Source organism: Aricia agestis, chromosome 17 (assembly GCF_905147365.1).
Source record: "Aricia agestis chromosome 17, ilAriAges1.1, whole genome shotgun sequence".
Classification (NCBI taxonomy): domain Eukaryota; kingdom Metazoa; phylum Arthropoda; class Insecta; order Lepidoptera; family Lycaenidae; genus Aricia; species Aricia agestis.
The window spans coordinates 3,941,557-3,966,847 of NC_056422.1; the positions used below are offsets into that span (position 1 = coordinate 3,941,557).

The 25,291-nt window shown below is 35.6% G+C and overlaps 2 protein-coding genes across 9 annotated transcripts in view; both read right to left on the bottom strand.

The window, feature by feature from the left end:
* Nucleotides 1-1,591: 1,591 nt before the first annotated feature.
* Nucleotides 1,592-24,339, bottom strand: LOC121735253 (39S ribosomal protein L41, mitochondrial). Its single transcript, XM_042126015.1, has 4 exons — nucleotides 24,329-24,339; nucleotides 12,471-12,474; nucleotides 5,751-5,759; nucleotides 1,592-2,151 (listed from the first exon to the last, which is right to left on the bottom strand). The coding sequence occupies exon 4, from the start codon at nucleotides 2,138-2,140 to the stop codon at nucleotides 1,652-1,654; it is 489 nt and encodes a 162-aa protein (XP_041981949.1). The 5' UTR covers nucleotides 2,141-2,151; nucleotides 5,751-5,759; nucleotides 12,471-12,474; nucleotides 24,329-24,339; the 3' UTR covers nucleotides 1,592-1,651.
* Nucleotides 3,219-25,291, bottom strand: part of LOC121735252 (NAD kinase-like) — a 50,866-nt gene continuing 28,793 nt past the window's right edge. For 3 of the 8 annotated variants that reach the window (XM_042126008.1, XM_042126010.1, XM_042126006.1), the window contains 8 exons: nucleotides 15,713-15,796; nucleotides 12,191-12,320; nucleotides 11,675-11,869; nucleotides 8,212-8,314; nucleotides 7,118-7,309; nucleotides 6,365-6,522; nucleotides 5,386-5,468; nucleotides 3,219-3,885 (listed from right to left, as the gene is read on the bottom strand). In XM_042126008.1, coding sequence (XP_041981942.1) covers nucleotides 3,672-3,885; nucleotides 5,386-5,468; nucleotides 6,365-6,522; nucleotides 7,118-7,309; nucleotides 8,212-8,314; nucleotides 11,675-11,869; nucleotides 12,191-12,320; nucleotides 15,713-15,796 — 1,159 coding nt within the window. In that variant the 3' untranslated portion in view covers nucleotides 3,219-3,671. Of the gene's footprint in view, nucleotides 3,886-4,604; nucleotides 4,688-5,385; nucleotides 5,469-6,364; nucleotides 6,523-7,117; nucleotides 7,310-8,211; nucleotides 8,315-11,674; nucleotides 11,870-12,190; nucleotides 12,321-15,712; nucleotides 15,797-16,410; nucleotides 16,435-17,807; nucleotides 18,023-25,291 lie in introns of those variants that run through there. The other 5 variants (XM_042126009.1, XM_042126007.1, XM_042126011.1 and 2 more) reach the window with 4 other exon arrangements.

A 25,291-nucleotide genomic window follows, 5' to 3' on the forward strand; every position in this document is an offset into this window, starting at 1 on the left:
TTTTAGATAGGACACCCTCTTATTTTTAACATAAAAATAATAAAATAACTTCTACCTACATACTAAACGGTAAAGAAAAATATAAAACGAATAGAAATATTATGAATGAAGTTTATAGTAGTCAGGCGGGGAAAGGGAAACATATTTTATTTAGTATAAGTTGAGCCCTGACCACCATTCATTCTAATTCTATGCTGAGTGCTGACCACCCCATTTATATTTTGTTGTGTGTTAATCTCGAGTGGTCTTAAATTATAATATATATTTTAAGATAATCAATACTTATTTTTAGTGACCGACCGTACTTTCGGTTTCGGTTTCGGCCAGTTTCGGCCAAAAAATCTAGTTTCGGCCTTAGTTTCGATTTCAGCCAAAATATAACCGAAACCGAAACTCATGCATCGTTCGGTAAACTTCGCAGTTAACTCGAGCTTGCTTGCCAGCCCTTTATATATATAAATAAAAATGCTATGATAAATTGATTATATTGTGTGTGAAATTTATTTACTTAAGAATTTTGTTTGACTATGAGATTATAAGATATCTTAGGATATATCTATATCCTTTATCTTATAATATTGCGTACTACTACTGATGGCCGCAATATATATTGCGGCTCTCAGTATATTTTTCAGGTTTAGTGGCAAAACGCCTTCTGGAGAAAAAAAGTGGCATCAACTGCAAGTTTGCTTAGTCATTTTGTATTGAACTATGACCGCGGTCGTGTCCATGTCTTCCATAAAAATAATATACTGCAATTATTGATTTTGTTTTCAGTAGTACGTCGTTCAGTAGTATGTCTAAGGGAGGATTTCACCAATCTCACAACTTTGTTTTATAAAACTTAGTTCTGATTAAACTCGTTCCTACGGGGATCAATAAAAAAGCAAGAAACAATATTCAGCTGAAAAATCAGTTTCAGTCGGACACTACTTATTATACATTCAGTTGGCTTTTTTGGACTGAACAATTTTTTAAGCTAATTGTAATGCATAAAACTGAAAAATGTAATTACACTTTGGCTTCTTTCTGCAGAATATAAATTGTTAGATGTATATATTTTGCACTTTAAATTGTTTACCGATGTTACTGATTTATTTTATTGAAAAAATCATACTAGATCAGGAATCAGGCAATAACTTCTCACTATTACTTATAAGTATAATTATTTGTATAAATGAAGGTTTGAGATTTTAAGAACCACAAACTATGAATAATAAAAATTAAGGAAACGTAACTCCCATACTATTACCGTTTTAAATTTGGTTCCTTTCGAACTGTCATGTAACGTCAGCCTAATACCTCTTAAGGCCACCTAAATATTGCAAATGTATTGAAATGTGCAACTAGGTACACATTTTTGACAAGTATTGTAGAATGTTTTTTGACGAAGTTACTTTTCCTTAGTTTTTATTATTCGTAGACCACAAAGTTTAAATAAGCTCAAGGATGATGGAACTGAACTTCAGAAATTTTACATGTGGCTCAAGCCCAAGTCCCAACATAATAGGTATACAAAACTTGAAACTATCATATTTAATGTAACTGCTTACAGAATTGTCATAAATACAACAAAAAAAAAACCAAAAGCAGTTGAACTTTTATATTTTATTACTAATAAATAACTAATAGTATAGATTTTGTACATTTCTTAGAATATATCTGAACCAGTTCGCTTGGCTCTCTCAACAGCTTCGTGTGGTTGAAGTTTCTCTTCTTCAGACGGCTCAATAGGTTGTCCCTCTGCATCCAGTTTACCTTCCTTGTAGTCTGTAACGATCTTTTTACTGTAAACAGCGTCGAAGAGCTGTTGTGCAGTAAATTCACTCTGAATTACGTCTTCAGCTTTGTAAGACACATACGGTTTTAGATCACATCCCGTCAGGTCTGGCACGACTAGTTCGGGGATCATTTCTGGTATGTTATAAAAACGGCCATTCAATACGTATCCCGTGTCCCTTACTCCGCGTTTATCTACTTCTAACTCTGGGTTGGGGCCAGCTTGTCTTTCCTTGTGAAGCCTGGAACCTCTTTTGTTAGCGATTATAAACTTACGAAAATTCCTTTTTCCCTCCCTCGGTGCTGACAGAGAAATACTTCTCTTACTAATAACATTTAACAAAGTTGTAATTTTGGACATTTTGGTAATATGTTTTCTTCTTCTTCTTCTAATATGTTTTTAAAATAATTGAGGTTTGAGGTTATTTCTGATTTCATCTGTCAATTTAGAAATGTCAAACACCGATGTCAAATGTCGATTGTAAAAATTCTTTTTTCATATGGCGCACGGCTTTTTAACCATGGCCAGTGTCAAGTAAAATATGGCGGGAATTTTTTTTTTTGTGAAAAGTTTGCAAAATATTAAGTCGTTTTTCCAGATGATCGTTAAGTCGAAAGTCTAGTAAAAATCTAAAATAGTAGTCAGAAAAGTCTACGAGTCAAGTAAGTTGTTTTAATAAAGTGGTAGACCCTTTACTAAAACTTTCGATGGAGTATTGGAGTGAATACAAAATGGCACGTTTCTTGAAGTTGTATCACTTGGCCACACTTGTGCACGACATTGTATATTTAATGGTTAATATTCTACCATCATTACACATTAAAAACCGAAATAACACAATTTTAGGAAAATAATACAAAAACACGCGCATGGGCGTACCGAGGGGGGGAGCAGTTATACTCGAGTATAACTGTCTCCTAATCTAAGCATATAATCGTAGCATTTTTTGGCCGGGGCATTTTAGGGTCGGGGGCTCGTGGTATTTTGCCAGCCTATAGTTACGCCACTGTTAATGATTTTATTGCTGAACAATACGAAACATAAAAATGAAAAAATAAAACAGTTTTAAAAATTCAAAACAGTATAATTTATAATAAACATTAAATTGTAATCACAATAAACAAGACAATGCCTTTTCTAGGTATATCTGTAACTTATATTTACACAACTTATGAATACTTGCTAGTGCTACATTGATTCACCACTTCAAAAACAAAAAAAATATAATATCTACTATAAATGAGCATAAAATAAATAATAGCCGTGAGTAGCTAATTTTTGTGCGTCTTGTGTATAAAAAACCATACATTTAAAAGTAGTATTGGCACTTTAGCTTGCTTATAGCACCTCAATATGGGTTCATTACATAGATTTATCAGTCAAACTTTTAATTTCTTGTTTCCAACTATTTTATAAACATACAGCATATTATTATTTATAAGTGAATCCAGCACAGACATAACAAAATTAATTTTTATTGTCAACGGGAATGTAAATATAACTTTAATTAGATATTGAACACTTACCATCCTAAACTATCACAAAAACATCCGCACTCGTGTGCGACATTTAAACAAAAATACTTAGCCCATTAACCAATGAAGAGAGGTACTTAAAATAACATCATTTTCATAATTTAAACGACCGAATCTATAAAAATACAAAATCCATTAAACTATTATTATGTTTACTGCAAATTTCATTATTCAAAACCAATGTAATGTAATAAACTTCCAATTTATAGTATATTTATTTACAATCAAAATTCAATAGGATCTAGCGTCTAAAAAAGGAACTAACTGGTAGTTCTATAATGCTGCTTTCACACTGTTCGTTGTTTGGGAAAATGCATATATAACATCAGGCTACCGAAGGGACCATAGACAACGGGTCACGTGTCAGTTGGCCTTAAGTCGTGGTGGTTGTTCTCGATCTCCTCCAGAGTGTCGCTGGAAGAGAGTGTCAGGTCGCTCAACTCGTCCACCTGTTTCTGTTTCTTTCGCACGTTCCAGTGCAGGCACTCCGCGAGAGAGTCAAACCAGTCTGAGATCTGATCCTGCGCGCATATCGACGGCACCGGATACACTGACGTTGTCACGTACAAGCTGGTAAAAAAGTTTCATTATTGTCTATGGACAAGTGACTTCCCTTTGAACCCCTCATGAAAATAAAAATATTTGAAATGATGGATTATGTCTCAGCAATTTATTGAGAGTAATATTTACTGAAGAAAAACAAAGATTCTACCAGTAAAAACTAAACTCAACATTGTGATTACTACTTACTACCAAAGAGAATAGAACAAGATAAATATCGTGACATCGTAATATATATGTGACATGGCTTATAATTTGTAACTATAAAGCGACACGACACTTCACGTTCCATAGAACTGAAGTTTATAAAAGTCGTTGTGTCGCGTCGCGTAGTGCGGTCAGTGTCTTAAATTTAAATATGGAGCTATTCATCGTTCTATTCTCTATGCATTTAAAAAAATTAATTACATGTTCCAACCACCAAACATGCTAATTAGTAAAGCCACATGCAATGATATTTAAACCCACAACCACAATAACCGTTTTGCCAGTTGCTCAAGGTTTTACAATGAATATTTCACATCGAGGCACTTACTTTACTACGTACAGATCAATTAAATAAAAATTTAAAAAAACATGACAGGTAGGATTCCACACAAATGTCAAAGTTTATCTCTTTCGCTCGTATTGTATTGAAGTGTGAAAGATATATGAGTGAAGTGAGCTCCGATTCCATACGTAATGGCGCCTCGATGTTTCATGATTGGTTTTTTCTCATCGCCTCATACCTATCTCCAGGTTTGAGGATCAATTGTGATCTACCGTCGAACGATACGCTGGCGAGGTTACGTGTTTCTGGGCTTAGTTTTATCTGAAACAAGCTTGCGTTCTTATTAACGCGGAATTGGCAGTTTTAAGCAGGTTTTGTCTATGGTTATATAAGTTAGGTTAGCCGTTAGATCATTATGCCCAGTTTCAAGGTTATTTGATAGGAGTTTATCTATTCCATCAATTCCCTATTTTGATTAGCTAATATCAAAATATTAATCAAACTACAACGTCGTTGAATAGATAAAATCTGTCAAAGTTCTCAGAAATTCGGCATTAGAGGAGTTATAAGAATTACGCCTAGATACAAGTGGGAACTAATTACAAACAAAAGTATAAACTATGTACAAAATTAAATACATAACTTTACTTATGTTAAACTTAACAAGAGGTTATAGCAAATTAAGATGTTATCAAGCTGTAATCAATAATCTACAATAAACAAAAATTAATTGACAATTGACAGATCTCAACATGCCATATACTATAAGAGAAGTTGACTCCTAAGCAGATGGGGCGGACCTGAGTCATTTGGTCGCGTTAAGTCAAACTCATACGATCGATCACAGCTAACACTGAATAGACATAAGGTCTGTCAAGGTCTGCCTAGGAATCAATTTCCTCGGGTATACAAGAATGATATAGCAATACTAGAGGGGTAGAAAATAAAAGGGATATAATATAACAAGTGGATTATGCTGTTTATGCATTATATACAAGCGCAAGCATCGAGCGTAGTACCTATCTCCGTGTTGTAACGCTTGTCTGCTGCGACCGTCGAAAGACACCCACATCGCATTACGAGCCTCCGGCGATAGGGCGATCTACAATTTACTTACAAGTTCAATAAAATACTTAGTTTTCAGCTTTGTATGGATAAAAAAGGTAAAATTAATTAAAACCAACATAGTGGATCAGAGGGTGAAAATTGTCTGTAATAAAACTGGGAACACACATTAGGTCAGCATTTGATCACACATCTTCCAGTTGCAGTAGTGACATAAATATATAAACACTTTTTCAAGTGCCTTGAAACTTGAAAGATCCTCGCAGAACTGTAGCAATTTCGTTTGACTATATCAAAGATCTCTTTTCCATCTTCACATTTTGTTTATCTGCATCCGCACTTAAAAAAAGGAGGAGAAATTAACAGCTGTCACCCACCATGAATTCGATGTCGGGCACGACGATGGGACGGAACGAGAGAGAATGCGGGTAGATGAGCGTGAAAATGATGCTCGCGCCAGCTGCCACCTTTTTCACTGGCAATTTATTAGACTTAATCTACACTAAAAGAAGAAGTTGACAGATGTCACTGACCTTGAGCTCGACGCCGGCGGGCACGACGATAGGGCGGAAGGAGAGCGAATGCGGGCAGATGGGCGTGACTATGATGGAGGGAACTGCGGGGTTGATCACGCTCGCGCCAGCCGCCATCTTTTTCACTGGCAATTTATTAGACTTAACTTACACTAAAGAGGGAGGAGTACTTTACAGCTGTCGCTGACCTTGAGCTCGATGCCGACGGCACCACTATAGGGCGTGACCATGATGGCAGGTACTGCGGGGTGATGATCCACCCCGCAGTACCTGCCATCATGGTCACGCCCTATAGTGGTGCGTGCTATTGTCACGCCAGCCGAAAACTATATCTATCCACTGGCGATTTATTAGAGTAAACCTACATTAAAAGAAGAAGAAGTTAACACCTGTCACTCACCTTGAGCTCGACGCCGGCGGGCACTACGATGGGGCGGAAGGAGAGAGAATGCGGGCAGATGGGCGTGACCATGATGGCGGGTACTGCGGGGTGGATCATGCTCGCGCCCGCCGCGACCGCGTACGCCGTGCTGCCCGTAGGAGTTGATACTATGAGACCTGGGATGTAAAAAATATACTTTTAATACGTTTTTAATAGTAAAGTATTGTAAACTTTAACTAAATAATTATTTTCCTTTCAAAGTACTATCAGAGAAGTTGATTCCTATGCAAATCGGGGACCTAAGTAGTTTGGTTGCGTTACGTCAAACCCAGCTGACAGATCACAATTAACATTGAATTGACATATTCGACCAAATAACGTTGGTCTGTCAATTGCATAGGAATCAACTTCCTCGATGGTACAACAAAGAAAAATTTAATTCAGCCACGTAAAAACATATTACTTGAATGTACTGACAGTCATAAACAGACCTAACTCTACAAAATGGCGGCATTAGCTGGCCATGCGCAAAAGATCCTTGGAAAGTCCGACAAGGCTATGAACGTGGGCGGGGGCGCTGCTGGTAAAGGAGAACTGTCAAAAATGGCGTTTTTGTCTGATGACAGCGTTAGTTCCTTTTTGCGCCTCGTTCATTTAAAGCCTTGTCGAGCTCTAGTACACTTACTTATTGTTTTTATTCCTTGTGTACATTGGTTTTTTGCAATGTGGTGTTATGTGTATACATTGAGGAAATGTTTTTTTATTACTCACCATCACCCTGCACCGAGGTGATATGCTTGCCGTCCAGGAACAAGTCTATGTTGGAGAGGTAGGGCGAGGGTCCCCGGTCCACCACCACCTCGTTTAACACCAGGATCGTGGTGGGCTTCTTCTTGTTGTCCTCCTCACTCTTGCGGAGAACCACGCATTGGAGACGCGAGCGCAGGGTCAGGGCTGCATGACCTGATGATGATGATTTTTGTTAATTAATTTATTTTTGGAGAACTTATAGCTATATATTAATAACAATAGCTTAAATTAGTGGAAAACTTCTATTAGTGGTTAAAGATTAATAGTTTTCTTCGACGTTAGGCCAAGTTAATAGACTGCATTTAAAATTGTTATTTTAACAGCTTGATGTCTTGTGTAATAGAACTTTTTAATTACTACAACATAAAACGGGAAAATGGTTAAATTAAATACACTACATATTCAGAATGAAGCTCTCAGTAATTTAAAAAAAACCGGCCATGCCCCTACTTTAGAAGTTAGAGGGGGGGGGGGGGGGGGGGGGGCACACACATTTTACCACTTTGGAAGAGTGTCTCTCGGAAACTATTCAGGTTAGAAAAAAATGATTTTAGAAACCACAATATGATTTTTGAAGACCCATAGATACGCATAGGTTAGATGAATGTATCTATGGGGACCCCTAAAATTTTTTATAATTTTTCCATTTTTATATCAAAATCTTAAAGCGGTTCACAGACTACATCTACTTACCAAGTTTCAATAGTATAGCTCTTATAGTTTCGGAGAAAAGTGGCTGTGACATACGGTCGGACAGACAGATAGACAGACAGACAGACATGACGAATCTATAAGGGTTCCGTTTTTTGCCATTTGCCTACGGAACCCTAAAAGCCGCAGATAGATGGCGTAATACGCTAGTGGCATCACACTACATTTTTTTATATAATATTACATTCTGATACACTATTTTTATAAATAATAACTCACAGAGAGCAAGTCTGGGTGGATTCTAATCGTCAAAATATCATGTCATCTCTTGCATAAATATTAAGAAAGAGAGAGACAACATTAATCCACAATTAACATTATCCCACACTGAAATCTCCTTTTACCTTCCAAAACGTTGAGTACTTGCTCCTGGAAGTTGTTGAACTCGAATGGCGTTAGGAAGCCCAGCGACCCCAGGTGGAATGCCATCACAGGTGGCACTGATTGCTGGAATACAATAGATAGATATATGTATTTATATTTTTTAATTAACAACTTCGCCCATTACAGGTTAAAATCTAATCTATACTAATATTATAAATGCGAAAGTATCTCTGTCTGTCTGTCTGTCTGTCTGTCTGTCTGTCTGTCTGTCTCGCTTTCACGCCAAAACTACTGAACCGATTGCAATGAAATTTTGTACACAGTTATTCTAGAGTCTGAGAAAGGACATAGGCTACATTTTGATGTGGGAAAATATCTTATTTCCATGAAAATATCGATGAAAATTTATTCGCATTGCGCAGGCCAGCGCTCATCCCGGGGGTCCTGGGTTCGAGTCCCGCAGGCGGAACAAGTTTTCAATGTTCCTGGGTCTTGGATGTGTATTAAAATAATATTTCAAAAATCTTAAATATATTTTATGTATAATATTATAAAAAATCCAGAAATATATCGATGCAATTTAGTTCTAATACCATTCAACAGATGGCGTTTTATTTTATTTTAGTTCTAATACGATTCAACAGATGGCGTTTTATTTTTTACTTAAATATATTTTATGTATCTATACTTCTATACTAATCCATACTATTATTATAAATGCGAAAGTATCTCTGTCTGTCTGTCTGTCTGTCTGTCTCACTTTCACGCCAAAAACTAATATTATAAATGCGAAAGTATCTCTGTCTGTCTGTCTGTCTGTCTGTCTCGCTTTCACGCCAAAACTACTGAACCGATTGCAATGAAATTTTGTACACAGTTATTCTAGAGTCTGAGAAAGGACATAGGCTACATTTTGATGTGGGAAAATATCTTATTTCCATGAAAATATCGATGAAAATGAATTCGCATTGCGCATGGCCAGCGCTCATCCCGGGGGTCCTGGGTTCGAGTCCCGCAGGCGGAACAAAAAGTTTTCAATGTTCCTGGGTCTTGGATGTGTATTAAAATAATATTTCAAAAATCTTAAATATATTTTATGTATAATATTATAAAAAATCCAGAAATATATCGACGCGATGCAATGAACATTTTAGTTCTAATACGATTCAACAGATGGCGCTTTTTTTTTACTTCGTTGGAACATAAAACTAATCATACTTATATACGTTAGAATATTATGTTTAATAATATTATCACTTGCTATAATAATAATCAATCTATCTTATCTTATAGAACTCCTACTGCATTTCTAAGGAGTTCGAGTGTGTTGTGTTGTGGCCTATATTCCATCCAGAAAATATATCAATTTAATTCTAATATATGAAAACATTTTAATTCTAATATATGAAAACAGATGGCGCTTTATTTTTTACTTCATTATTATAACAGAACTAATCATACGGTACCTACTTTATTATATATTATTGTTTTTATTCATAACTAGCTGTTGCCCCCGACTTCGTCCGCGTGGACTTTAGTTTATAGCGCGCGGTGTCAACAAAATTTGTGTCAAATTTAAAAACTTTTTAAAACCCTGGTAAGTGGTACCCCTCTTAGGGCCGCGCTACACCGGAATGGCAGCGCTGAAAGTGCTTGCCTCGCCGCTGCCATTCCGGTGTAGCGCGGCCCTTAATTAATCAAAATACCCAAAAACAGCTGTGCAGTGTGCACATAATCTGTACTAATATTATGAATGCGAAAGTATCTCTGTCTGTCTGTCTGTCTGTCAGTCTCGCTTTCACGCCAAACGCCAAAACTACCGAACCGATTGTAATGAAATTTTGTATACTGATAGTCTAAAGCCTGAGAAAGGACATAGGCTACTTTTTTACTGGAAAAAAGGGTTGTAAGGGTCGTAAATTTGTTCAAAAAATTCATAATAGATGGCGCCGTGCGTCTTCTACATCGCGCTGACGCTTGCTCAAAAGTCTTTCTATAAGAGGTGGTATCATCCTACATTTAAGTCTCGATTTTTTTCGATTGTTATATCTATTCTACGGTATTAAATAACTCAGTACTTTATCTGTGCAGGCAGTGACGTAACCTTAAGACCAAATTTCACCAACGACTGTTAAAGTTAATGCTCGAATTAGTATCACGTTAGCTGTTTTGTTTTTCATATGAATGAAAGAGAAGACAGGATATTTTAACAAGCTGTTAACACTAACAGACGTTGGTGAAATTGGGGCTAAACCTATCAATGATAAAGTTGTGTAATTGGGGGGCTAAATAAGCTTTAAAATTTGGCATAATATATAAAGTTTAACATACAAAAATGAAGTACTTATTGTTTGCACACTGCACAGCTGTATTGATTTAAGGGGTACCAGGATTATTTTATAAAAGCTTTTGACACCAATTTTGTTGACATCGCGCGCTATAAACTGAAGTCCACGCGGACGAAGTCGCGGGCAACAGCTAGTACAATATAAAAGTATTTACACTATCTAAAACATTTCACAAAATTGGGAGCAATCATAATATATTTAGAAATACGTACATATCTTTGCAGATATTTTTTTCTGTACGCCTAGCTTTAACTTGCGGCTCCCAAAACCTAGTTATTCCAACTTTTTTTGCACTTTTAACATTGTACTTTTTCAGAATAAAATGTACTTTATGTGTTAGTACAGATTCATTTCTTAACAGTATGCGATTAATGACTAGAAATGACACCAGACATGGTGAAGGTCTTACGATTTAAAGAAAAAAAAAACCTGAAACACTCTAATTTACGCTAAATAAAACCATTAAACAAACCTGTAATCCCTGACCGCGCATTGATTTAAAACTTCTAGGTCGACGACGCACCCTAATCCCCATAAAGATAATTTGGGTGACATCGTTCGAACTAATTACATTAGAGAAAACATTAACCGAGTAGAATTACACGATTTTGGCTTAATTATTACTTTTACATGTAATGTAATTAAAACGTTAACAGGTAATGTACGGAGTTTATGTCAAAATCTTAATTAAATTTAAGTTAAGCATCTAATCATTAAAGGTGAGACCGTACTATGCGACACGACCCTTCAAGTTCATAGAACTCTATGGAAGTAGAGTCGCATTGTGTCGTGAGTCGTGACTCGTGTCACTGTAGTGCGGTTTCTCCTTAAATGTTTCTGAGTGTGGTCAGTTTTGCCGTGCAGTTCGCAGATGTTGAGTCGTCGGAGCATAATATTAGGTATAATATGCTACATAGCTACGTTGCAACGCATGTAAGCTGATATAAGTCGTTGACAGCGCATGCACTCTCCCACTTAATATCTTGACTGTTTTGTCAAAACAACGCGGCATAGCATCGAAACGCAACGGAGAAAAGTGGCATGTTATAAAAAAAATGTATGTGAAACCGCAACCGCACCGCAACGTTCACTCTTACCTGGAACAGGTATGTAAAACCGCAACGTTCGCTCTTACCTGGAACAGCGAGCTCGCGTGCAACAGCGTGCCGTCGCCTCCTAAACAGATGATGAAGTCGATCTTGTCAGTCAGGTCGTCGGTGCCGGCGCGGAACGTCATGAGCCGCTCTTTCACCGCGGTGAAGTCGCCGTACTCTCCCAGCAACGTGTCATCTAACACCGCCGCTTCGACGAATACCACCATGCTCTTCTCCTGAAATGTTATAAAGGACGTTTTTAATTAAAAATCCAATTCGCTAGTTAGGCCATCGTGCCTTCTGGAATTAGTTTGTTTTCCGTTAATCCGTTGAAACATCGCGACGGCGACAACGCAACGCATTCATATAGTCGTACGTCGAAAAGTTGCCGTTGCGGCGATAAAAGGCAATGCAACGAAACAATAATTATTGTGATTCTGCTTTTATTGGTATGTTTTGTCGCAGCGGGTGACAAAACTTTCTAGTTTCTAATATAATTACATTATCGCCTTCGTATAACTCGTTTAAGAAAAAAACTGATATTTGTCACTACTCACGTGCACAAGCCAGTGAACGAGTTGCACGAAGGGCGCGAGGATGGTGGCGTCGTGGACCTTCTTGATGACGAGCACTGTCAGCGGCGGCTTGTACCACGTCAGCCGCTGCGACGCCGGGTCCTGGATCTGCCTGCAATAACGAGGGTAGGAATGAAAATAATGGAAAGTGAGGGTCACAGAAATGAATCAAGATCTTGATTCATTTGTGCGGTGAGGGTAGTTCATTTTTATGCAAAGTATGGTCATCTATGAGCTTTTCGCCTTAGATACAGGATGTAACAAAACTAAGTGATAAATTATATTAGGCTGGTAAATTATATGATACTTTTAATACTTTGTAACTTGTACCAATAAATGTAACCAAATTTGGATATTTAAATGTCTAAATAAAGCGGCTATTAAAAAAATATATATAATACTATACTCCACTCGGTCTAACTTGTCGCTAGCGGTCATTGACTCCCTGTCAAAAACTTGTCATTTTCCATATAAAACCACGATTGACAATATCTGACACTTCATTGTCAATCGCGGTTTATATGGAAAATGACAAGTTTTTGACAGGGAGTCAACGACCGCTAGCGACAAGTTAGCCCGAGTGGAGTATAGGCTATTATATATTATTATTATTAAATACTAGGCTGTTTCTAATATGATAATACTAGGCTGTTTATGGGTCCCCAATATAGAGTCTGCTGTGTGAGTAGCTGCGCTAAAAGAGTAATTTTTATTTCATCTTGTCCATACAAATCACAAAAAAAAATCTCTTTCAGCGCTGCTACTTTCACAGTGAACTCTATATAAGGACCACATACACACCCTAAAGTATTATCACTTAGTTTTGTTACTCTTTAGTCTTTGTACTGTATATCCTCTCTAATTTTTTTAATTAAGGAGGATATTTATTAACATGAAAGTTCATCTTAGTATGAATAATATAGTCAATCCTAGTTTGTGATCCATCGTCCAGAAGAATTTTTGCTCAATGCAGTATTCTCAGAAGTGGTGCCATCGACTGTACTTGCACCTATATGTTCTAGTTACTTCTACGTGCATATCACAAGACTGCATTAGGACATACATACATAGACATACATAGACATACCCGACTGCCGACATGTTACATTGACAAAAGTTATCTAATCTTTATCTTGGCCAGCGTGAGAACCGTGTGATAAAAAGTAGGTGCCACAACGAAATTCAAAACACTAAATAACAATTTACGTGCACTTTTTCCTAGAAAACCATTCAAACTTGTAAAGTGTGGAGGCGGAACGCATTTTATTTGATTTTGTACTATCAGAGGGGTTGATTCATAGGCAGAGGGGGGACCTACGCGCTACGTAGTTTGGTCGCGTTACGTCAAAACCAGCCGACCGATCACAATTAACATTAAATTGACATGATTCGACCAAATGACGCTGGTCTGTCAACTGCCCAGGAATCATTTTTTTTTTTTTATGAAATAAGGGGGCAAACGAGCAAACGGGTCACCTGATGGAAAGCAACTTCCGTCGCCCATGGACACTCGCAGCATCAGAAGAGCTGCAGGTGCGTTGCCGACCTTTTAAGAGGGAATAGGGTAATAGGGGAGGGTAGGGATGGGAAGGGAATTGGGGAGGGTAGGGAAGGGAATAGGGTAGGGGATTGGGCCTCCGGTAAATTTTTAAGAATTCCCTCGATGGTACATTGACTAATCTGTCAGCTAATTTACTTTCGCTGGCACACCGGTAAATATTATAGCTCTAGACTCTAGAGCCTAGACGTGTATTCTCTGTAATATATTTTACGACGCCTACATAATTTAAGCAAAATTAAAGACTATTATTAATTTATTCAACACTTGCTAGGTGCTCATAAAAATTGGCTATAAAATAAATTGTAGTACTATTCATTGAAATAATTTATATGCAGGTCTCATTAAAAATAACAATATAAAATTTTAATTAACAAAAGTCACAGTCCCATAAAGTTGTAAGGACGTAAAAATTAAAATTGAATTAAAAAGGTAGGTATTAGGTACTTTTAGTATCACCATTTGGAAATTTTAGCTTTCATATTTAATGAACATAATATCGATAAGTAAATTTTCCAAAATATGGTGACGCGGACTACGGAATAAAAATAAATTTAATATGAAATAGTTAAATATTAACTGTAATTAAATTTGAAATACCTAAGTAATACACTGAACTGTTTATGTTACTGCAAGTCACTCTAGATTACTTGTTCTAAATAATTAACTTTAACTTGCCTACTTAAACTCTGAGATTTGGTTAACATTGTAGGAGGAATTTTAATGAATTCTAATTTGCAGTAACAGTTGCTAAAACTAAATCTTTCGTTGGCTTTGATTTAATTTCTTATGTTTCCAATTATATTTTATCTGTAATCTGGCTATCTTATGTTTTCCATGTTCGTAAAATATAAAAAATAATTAATGTTAGGGTGCGTCTAGATTAGCACGACGTGACTGTGACCGGACACGGTCTCGGGATGGAGCGTTCGGAAATTGTGCGTCGTCGTCAGGGCCCCCGCTACCATATGTGCAATGTGCGCAATGCACACGTGCGCCACCCACTAGGGGCGCCAAATCCCCATCGTTTAGGGGCACCAAAAACAAGGGACAAAAAAAATTTTAAAAGAAAAAAAATTTTGGTCTATTTTTGCACTTTAATGGTACGGAACTTTTCGTGCGCGAGTCCAGCGCGCACTTGGCCGATTTTTATTTGCTTTATTTCACCTACCTACTATAGAAAAGATTCAAAATGCCTTAAGGGGAGCCAAAGTCCTTTTTTGCACACAGGCGCCAGTATCACTTACGGGGGCCTTGGTGGTCGTGACCTAAGATATCTATGCACTTCTACGGACTACCCCTTTTTTTTAACAAGGTTTGTTGGTCTTTGCCTGGAATATTGGAAAAATCACATTGCGTAAGTATTATGTTATCGGTAAGGGGCTATATTTCTGAAATTTCAGGGTTATAGTCACGCTCACGGCTAATTTTAACGCATCTTTGATAAAGCATTAAACTGCTATAACGCTGAACTAATTAATGGAAAATAGCATATAAAATATCGTGATAAGAACGTGTTTATTGGTAAATGTTAAGTGTCGTAAGATTTTATTGTTTAGAATAAAAGTTGGTGCTGCAATAAAAGCAATTACTTATTTGTACTAGGGCTTAAAAATCTTTAACTGAATTTTTGAATCGGAGGAGGTTGTGTTATACTTCACTGCGTTGCGACGTCGTATCGCAAAAACAAACTTTGAAAATCAATGTAAGTATTTTTTTTGCGATGCGACGCCGCAATGCTGTGTTGTGGTCTGGCCCTTAGGATTTTTAGTACTTTAACGATCGAGACTCCATCGTTTGTTGACCAATTATTTTGTACATTATTTTTCTGTTGCATAGGACCATGATCCTAAGAAAATATTTCTTCGGTCCGTGCATAGGCTTCCTTCGTTCTGTTACTGTAACTTTAGTATAAATTATACTCTAGCAAAAATGATAACACTTACATTACCATCGCGGAGTTTTTCATTATTCTGCCGCATGGCCCAAACTGTTGTATCGGGGAAGGGGCGTTCAGGGATCGCGTACGTCTGAAATAAAAAGAAAAAAGTTACACATTGCATGTATGATGTAAGCAGTAAGGCATTGTACTTATCGCAGTAAAAAACATAAAAGAGTCACACTTAATATTATGCGGAATATTGATTTGTTATACAATTTTTCCTTATTTGTACAATCTATGGTTATACTTATACAGTTATGCATAACAATAATAACATTGAGTGGCGACGAGCGAAGCGAGCGAGAAAATCAACACCTAGCCAGTAGCCGGTAGAGAATCTGCGGCAAGTCTACATTATTTAACTTATGACGTTCCTACTTATATGTACAGGGTGCAACAAAATTAAGTGTTAATACTTTTGGGTGTCAATGTAGACTTCGCTGTGAAAGAAGCGGCGCTGAAAGAGTAACTTTTTTTTACTTTTGTATGGGAAAATTCATGACGGTGGGTCCTTGCTCACACAAATAAAAAAAATGATCTTTCAGCGCTGCTACCTTACAGTAAACTCTATAGAAGGGTAACCCTAAAATATTATCACCTTGTATTGTTAAACCTTGTACATTACATGATACATTACTATGTTATAGCTTACAATTTACATAATTTACTTTACAAAAAACACAGAAAACACTAGAACTATACCTGAAAACATTGTAACACGTCCGTCGCCCGTGCCACAGAACACAAGTAAACGGTACTTTGAACCCCGTGCTGAACTTTCATTAAAAATTAAAATACAATACAAATACGTATTGTTTTCATAGAATACTATTCATTAATTAACACCGACTTTCAATGACGTTTTGAGTTTGAATATCAAGTCTAATGTGAATAAATTATTTTCACTATTATACTTTAAAGTGCTTCTATAACATTTTTAAAACGATAGTCGACAAGCTTTATAATAATCTATATCAACTATTGTTATACAAAGGTAGGCATTGATATACTTGGTGTAGAATGATTGAGATAGAAAAATATCCAAATCTTATACCTAAATCGAACTCTACAACAGAATTTAAATTTTGCTGCTTTGTTCTGATTTGCGAATTGCGACTAAACATTTGAGGAAACAAGCATGATTTCCTTGCTTAATTATTTTTTTGTTGTTATTTTTTTATTTATCAACGGTCTGGGTTTTTCTAAAAATTAAACGCCACTTAAAATCTCATTACACGGCAATGATGTCAGAGAGTTTACAAAATATAATTGTGTAATGTTTTATAATGAGACTCACGCAAAGCCCATTAGACCCTACCGAGTACCGACGGACAAAATAAAATACATTTTTGATGTTAATTTTCAAAACTTGTTAAATCTATAAATAAATGCTACATAACCAGTTCTGTTTAACATGAGCATTTTTTTTGTTCCTATGAGGGTGACATGCTCGCAAAGCGAACAAACTCTCTTTAATAAATAAGAGCATTTTAGTCACCATAGTGTAAGCCCAACATATTTTGATGGTGTTCATGAATGTGGGAAAATGGCACGGAAAATAAGTCCTAATATTATTTTAACTAAAATTTGCTCAATCATGTCATGACTCAAACGACAATGATTTAGAAAATATTATATGCACATAATATTTTACACCAGTTTTGAAAAATATTTATTTTTATAGGTTACATATTTTGAGATTCTATGAAACAGAGTGCTTCTTGGCCGAAAGAGCCTGTTAAAGGCAAAAATATATATCTGAACGAAGACATAAACAATGCAAGTCACGATGAAGAATGCGAACAAAAAATGTAGCGATTCAAAGTAGCCCAAACCAACTTTTCGCGACTTGTTTTCATACTTGTAAGTACTTACACAAATTTTAATGATATAATAATGTCCTGGAAACTTACTGTCTCACTAGTAAGTACTATTAGCTGTCATGTCTTTCTATGAACAAACAATATCATATTAATTTACTCGTCTTGAATGCAACATCCATTTTTTTTAATCCAAAAGATAAAATTTGCATCTACTTATATGTAAATTACAAAAGAGGACTGCTATTATAAAAATATAATGGTAATTAAAAATCCAACCTTCGATCGTAGCTATCATGGTTTGCCCGAGACAACTCGGATTTTCCAGGATCATGAGAAAACTGGCGCCTCAACATTTTTCTCTATCCACATAACCTCACATTTTACTTCGCTCACTAAACCATTAAAACTTTCTCTGACTTTTACATTGTTTTTTTTTTATTGAAGCGTCAAAACACGTGCGTTAAGTTAGGCGTACATGTTCGGAGTAGGCAACCGATTCGTCGGCGCACGCGCAGCCTCAAACCTTGTTCCGATGATTTGACCTTGACGTGATTATCGGAGATACGAGACTCGAGAGCCCTAACTCGATCGAACCTTATCGACTGATAACAAGATCTGTAGGTTATAAATAAAATATATCAATTTCCTTAATTGCGATAATTAAATGTCGTGTATTGATTGCGTGATGTCGGGTAGTAATTATAGAGATAAAAACAATAATAAGTATACACTTTTCCTTAAGCACACCACAGTTTACAACTACCACCCAACCCCATTAACCCCATTCTTAGTAATCAGAAGTGGGAATCTCAATCAGATGTGGGAAAACTCTTTAGTTCGATTTTTGCTGTATATGCGTCTAATACTTTGTTTCTCAATAGCAATGTCTAAATAATAGCACACATGGAAGGATACCTACATAATATACCTGTATAATAATAATACAGAACAGGCAAATTGTAGGTAAGTATACATTATGTACAATAAATTAAAAAAGTTATATTATTTTATAATTTATGGGCCTTTTTTTAGAAGTAAAGAGTAAATTATGCATTATATTCATGAAGGTGCTGCTCCAAAATTACATCAAGACAATATGAAGACGATTCATTTACAATTCAATTATACTAATTTCTGAATCTAAGTTACACTAGAATTTTGATTCTGGGTAAAACAAATTAATATTGCACTTTACCCAAAATGCAAAAAGATTACGATGAATAAAGTTCCTTCATGTCTTTATAAACTGACTCTTTTCTACCATTAGTAGAAAATAGCCAGTAAAGTAATGGATGGGCAAGATGTGTTTAGGATGGGCAGTAGGTCACCGGCGATGGTGTAAGATGTCGCCAGCAACATTGACCGACATTCGGCGTTTCATAGCCGGCATTACGATTTCTAACTCAGCAGTACTATCCGGCTGTTGCGTGTGTCCGTTACGTCGATCCTACCTAGGCTTGTTTGTTTTGGTACGCTTTCCATCTATTTCAATTTCACGGGTTCCCAAACTTATTTTGTCTACTCCCCACTTTGAGAACAAATTATGTTTTAGCGCCCCATTGTTTCAATTTAAAATGCATCCAGATGAAATAAATCACCCCCGCAAGCCTCTACTCATCTTTTTTCTGGGTCCCTCAACGCCCCCTTTAAACCTCTAGCGCCCACATGGGGGCGTTATCGCCCATTTTGGGAAAGACTGATCTATTTCATGATGATTGTTTCCTAGATGGATAGATGAATTCAAGAAATGGTGTTTGGCTCTACCAAACTAAACGATATCAGCGTTACTTTTGTGAATATTTCAGTTAAGTTAGTATTAGTATAGAAACATATTATTTAAGGGAATATCTTTGCTTTTAAAGACTGTGTAATAATTTGCTACAGACCGTAAATCAGGAATTTTTTATGAAAACTTGGCTGTGGCTTATGTGTGACGGAAAAATCTGTTTGGCAGTCATGACGCGATTGTTTTACTCTAAAACAGAACTAGCCAGGACACGTTAATAGCGCCCAAAATCGGCAATTTTGTTCACAAGCGCATCCGACTGCTTTTTTTCGTTTAGGTTGGTTCTGGGTGGAAAGGTGCGAGTGCCGGAGCGCAACCTTTAACCCAACGAGTATATCGCGTGCTACTAAGTAGTAAGTACATACTGGGTACATGTGATAACGACGTGTCAGATCGCAAGTCGATCGCTTTCACATTGTTTACATAACAACCGTGATCCGTGAATGGCAGCTCCGTGCCAATTCAATCAGAGGAAATGAAGTATATTCATCAACTGCATATTTTGTCCAAAACTAGCCAAAATATTCGTCTACGTAAAAATGGGTGGTTGCTTTAAAATATTAAGCTGAATCTTTTGGAATCAGATTAAAAAAAGAATGTCCATTCTTACTAATACTATAAATACTAAATTGTGTCTCTCTGTCGGAAAAGGGATGAGAAAGTTTTTGTTGCGGAAAAAAATGCGGTTTCCTTGCGATAAACATCATCTAGTTTAAAATGTTTTAGCACGAAGGAAGTTCTAGACGGGCTGGGCAACCAACCAGCATATTTCATGCAAAGTCTCCCGATAACTACCACCAGGATATCATTTCCCTAATTTTTCTGCTACCAAAATCGTCAAGGTCAGCCAAAATCGATGCGACCGTGGAAAGCACAAGAAGTAATTAAACCATTTCGCATCGACCTGGCCAAGGGTCGACGAATATTTTATGAGCACGTAAGGTTTCCGTGACGACCAACACGAAAACAACTCGATAATGGTCGGGTGATTATAGGAGGAGCCTAAATACTAGTTTTGCGCCACCTAGTAGCCTATTGCGCTGATGGTAGAGGACTTTTAAGGTTTTTATTTTATTTTGTGTCAAATGAAAACTAGAAATATTATGCCATACAGACTACAGTTAACATGCCTCTGCAATACAGTTAACAATTATACAAGATGTTAGTGTAAACACCGTTATCCTTGAAACTATCAAATGAGCCCGTCAAAATGAACAACTTTTTCTATAAGAACAATGCTAGGAACTCAAAAAAATCCGTCTTCATACCCATACAAATTACTGATCCGGGCATCCGTATCAAGACGGCATTTTTTTTGAGTTCCCAACATTTACACACTGTAGTGCAGGGGTCAGAGTCTTCAGTATAATGTACAAGTTTGTGGCCTAAATTCAGTTTTTTTATTATCCTGTATGTGGCAATAGTTGACATACTATGGTCCAAACCGCGCTGGTCACAAAATGTCATATAAATTTCTTTGTGTATCGCCTTACGCCTATCGATTTGGACAATAGTGGAAAGTAAAACAAAAAGAAAAGCGTAGCATACGTCCTCTAATCTTTTTGATTCCGGTTCAAAGTACCTACCTATTCTTATCGCTACAACACGTTAAATAATTCAGCATCATTTTGTGGCTATAAATTATTACAAAAAAAAACCAGGCCTTTACATCCGTTGTGGATGATTTATACAGTATTTTTCAGAGCGAAGTAACCACTCCTCAAATACTGTAGTGCCTGGGAAAAGATTTAAATGTCCGTATGGTTGCCCAAGCGCATACGGCATTCTCGCATCATAGTCGGCCTAGTCCAGAGGAAAGAACTAGTCAATACAAACTATTACAAACTATATATTGTAATAAAATTATTACAAACGTATATAGTACAATTAATTGAAGCTGAAAAACTCGTTTTGATAAAAGCAAGATATGGTTATCGTAATAAGTGACACTAGTCAGGTTAATTTGTAATGTCTTGTTTAGCCAAGTACAATAGAACTTATATAGACCATTTTTTTCGACTAGATAGAGACTTTTATATTCGGAAAATTCGGAGAACGGCTCAATCACAAATCATGAGATTAGATGTGACGGTGACAAGGGGCAGTTCCTTATGATAAATGATTTTTTTGCAGTGAGATGAAAATACACTTCTGCTGTAGTGATCATTGTCACAACTCACACACTTCTAATATTATGCCACGGTCACGGTCACGAGCTGTGAACATGTCGCATCAATCTGGATGCACCCTTACAGAGAAATTGCGTGTACATAAAGCTTGCATAGAATTAGCCCTGTGCCCTTATTCTGAACTCGCCGAGGAAGTAAAGAGAAAACGCGTCTGCACACTTAGGCAATAAAAAACAGCCGGTTTTACCGCAGGCAATATTTTAATATTTTACCTTGGAGACAATTTTAGGACTAAACAGGTTGTTTTATGGAACACCTCGATTAAACTGCATATTTTAGCGAGTTGATATATTTTATGTTTTTGCAAGATCTTTCAAATTCAAATTCAAATTCAAATGTCTTTATTGCCAGAATGTTGTTGATATAAAGGTCTTATTCACTACTTATAGTTCTAACATTCTGCCATAACAATGGCGTGCAATTAAATTAAATATATAAGTAAAATTAATTAATACCCACATCATTATCTTACAAATAATTTTATATATAATTTGTCAATTGAAGAAATGTATTATAAGCTTCATATAAAATAAAATACATTTCAAATTGGATAACTATACAATAATAATAATTACATTACATAGAAAATATTTATGTCATAAGAGATTTTAATTAATTAATTTTATTACATCATACATTGAATTATTGGTCTATAATTGTCAAATTTAATTAATTTTAATAAATAATATATATGTTATACATTGCATTATTTTTCTTTAAATGTCATATATTCGTTTAATGTGTAAAAACAATTGTTTAATAGCCATTTAGTAATTTGTCTTTTAAAGTTACTTGCATTTAATGATTTAAAATTATCTGGTAATTTATTAAAAATATTAATGGCGTTAATGTACACATTTTTCCTATATACATCCATGTGGCACTGTGGCATGTACAGTTTATATTTGTATCTTGCTGTAGCACTTCTATTGTTGACATCAGCATTTTTTGGAAAGTAGTGCGAATGTTGCTTAACAAAAACACAAATACCTCTTATATACAAGCATACCAAAGGGAGGATCTGTAATTTCTGAAAAATTGGTTTGCAACTATCTAATGGGGAAGCTCTGATAAAACTTATAATCACCAAGTCTACTAGAAAGTGACTATACTATACTGTCAAAAAACTTGTCATTTTCTATACGAATCGCGGCTTTGTATAGAAAATTACAAGTTTTTTTGACAGGGAGTCAATGACCGCTACTACCATGTTTCGCCGAGTACAGTATAATGACTTGTGAATATTTTAAGTATCATGTCATTTATATTAAGTACTTTTCGACTTGCAATGCTTTAAGAAAGATGTCTAAGGAATCGAAAAAACAAAACGTTATTTCTGAAAAGTTGCCATATTATTATAATATCGCGTTAAAAAATATTTCAAAAGCTGTGGACTACTCCTTTATCAATAAGATTTAACTTAGAAGATTAAAAATATACTTTAAGGAAGTCGGTTAAAAATATACTTACTTAGTAATTTAATGGGCGGTTTACATCATTCCAATCCAGTGTTAATTAAATAATGTAAACTGGTATACTCGGAATGAATTGCATTCGAGTGCATTTCAGTGCCCGCATAAATTATCCAGTAGCAATTCAGCGCTGGATTTGATCACTGGATTGGAATAGTGTAAACTGTAAACCCGTTATAAGCTGTAGGTATATTTTTTAAATAAATATGAGTTGGTTTTTGCTAGCTGCCATTTTAGCGAGGTCATACAATTAGCATGGTCGAGAAAGCATCTAGGTAAGTTTTAACGAGAGAACGGCGGCGGCGGTCCATATTAGTCGCCTCGACACACAAATTAACTAACCCATAAACTGACGATTTCTAATCTACAACGCGTCCCGACATCAGTGCCCGATCCTATATTATGAATTATGGCATTTTTATCACGAACAGGCTATTTTTCTCTCTCTCACGGCTGCGAAATGGTAGAGCTATTTTTTTACTCGGGTTCTTATACTAATTTGACCAATACTTTCATGTAAATGTTTTATGAACATATAAATGGTTGCATTTGATAGCTAAACACGTATACAGCTACAATCACACAGACATTATGTTTAAATCTTTGTTGAATAAAAATTAAAAGCATAGAAAAGTTAAAGGAAAAGTTTATTTAATTTTGTTTGTGTATTTTTGGATTATTGGCTTTTTGTGCAAAATCTAGCGTATTAAACTAGTTATTTTTATGTTAAACTAGCTGTCCCGGTGAACTTCGTGTCACTTTAGAACCTTCCCTGGACCTCTACGAATATTTTAAGACTAAAATCAGCCCAATCCGTTCAGCCGTTTCCGAGTTTTAGCGCGACTAACACATTTAAAAATCCATTTTTATATATAAGACTAGCTGTCCCGGCGAACTTCGTGTCACTTAAAACCTCGCCCGGAATTCAAGGATTATTTTAAGACTAAAATTAGCAGAATCGGTCCAGCCGTTACCGAGTTATAGCGTTACTAACACAATTGGAAATCCATTTATTTTATAGATAGATTATAGAAGATAGAGGTTTTTATCTAGAATAAATTCCTCAACTTTTTTGCTCAATGATAGTTTAGACTTTAGAAGTTGTAACAGTAGAATCTTCTCGAGTGAAACATCCAAACACTTTCACGATAGTAGATAAGATCTTCGAGATCTTCTCGGAACTCTCAGCAATTACACTATTAGGGTCAAGAGACTGCAGTCTGCGTTCACGAATCCAATTACACCAGTAACGTTGAAATGAGGTTGTTTTACGTGATTTAAATAAAACAGTAGTCGCTTTAAAGATTAATCTTTGTTGCTATGCCGTTTATTATGATAATTTATTATTACTAGCTATTTGACCGAGCTTTTCTAAAAATGATTCCTAGCTAGATCGATTTATCGCCCCCGAAAATCGTTGGAGCCGATTCCGAGATTCCATATATATATATATATATATATATATATATATATATATATATATATATATATATATATATATATATATATATATATATATATATATATATATATATATATATATATATATATATATATATATATATATATATATATATATATATATATATATATATATATATATATATATATATATATATATATATATATATATATATATATATATATATATATATATATATATATATATATATAAGCAATTATACTCTTCCAATTATCTTATATCTTTAAACGAGCAATTCTTGTATATATGTATATATATAGTATAATTGCTTCTGTATGCCTGCTGCTTCTTGAATTGGTAAAGCAATTTTAATTGAGAATACTTTAGGTCCCGAGAAATCCTCGGAAAAATTTACCATTACAAGCGATATTCGAATTGCGACCAGACGGACAACAAATTATATGCTTGGGTATGAAACCGATGCCAGCTTGAAAGGAAAGCATTGTTTGCTATTGCTGTTAAAGTACTAATGGAACCAGAAAAACCATACAAATTCTTGGATTATAATCATCCGTAGAAGACGGTTCTTACTTCTTATCAAGTTATTATTCTCTTTCGTAAATACGAACAAGAATCTCCTGCGCCCTGGCCATTCTTAAATTATTATCACTATTTTACACTACCTAATAAGCCACCCTTGAAACACTATTAAAAAATACACAACAAAACCCGATGCACCAAATTAAAAATTTAAGACTGGGTTGCATCAACTAACTTTAACTGTAACTAACTTTGACTACTGTGCAAAATGTCAAATCTTTGGGTAAAGTTAAAAATGGACGCCATCAAGACGCCATATTTAACCATAACCATAGAGCTCGACAAGGTTT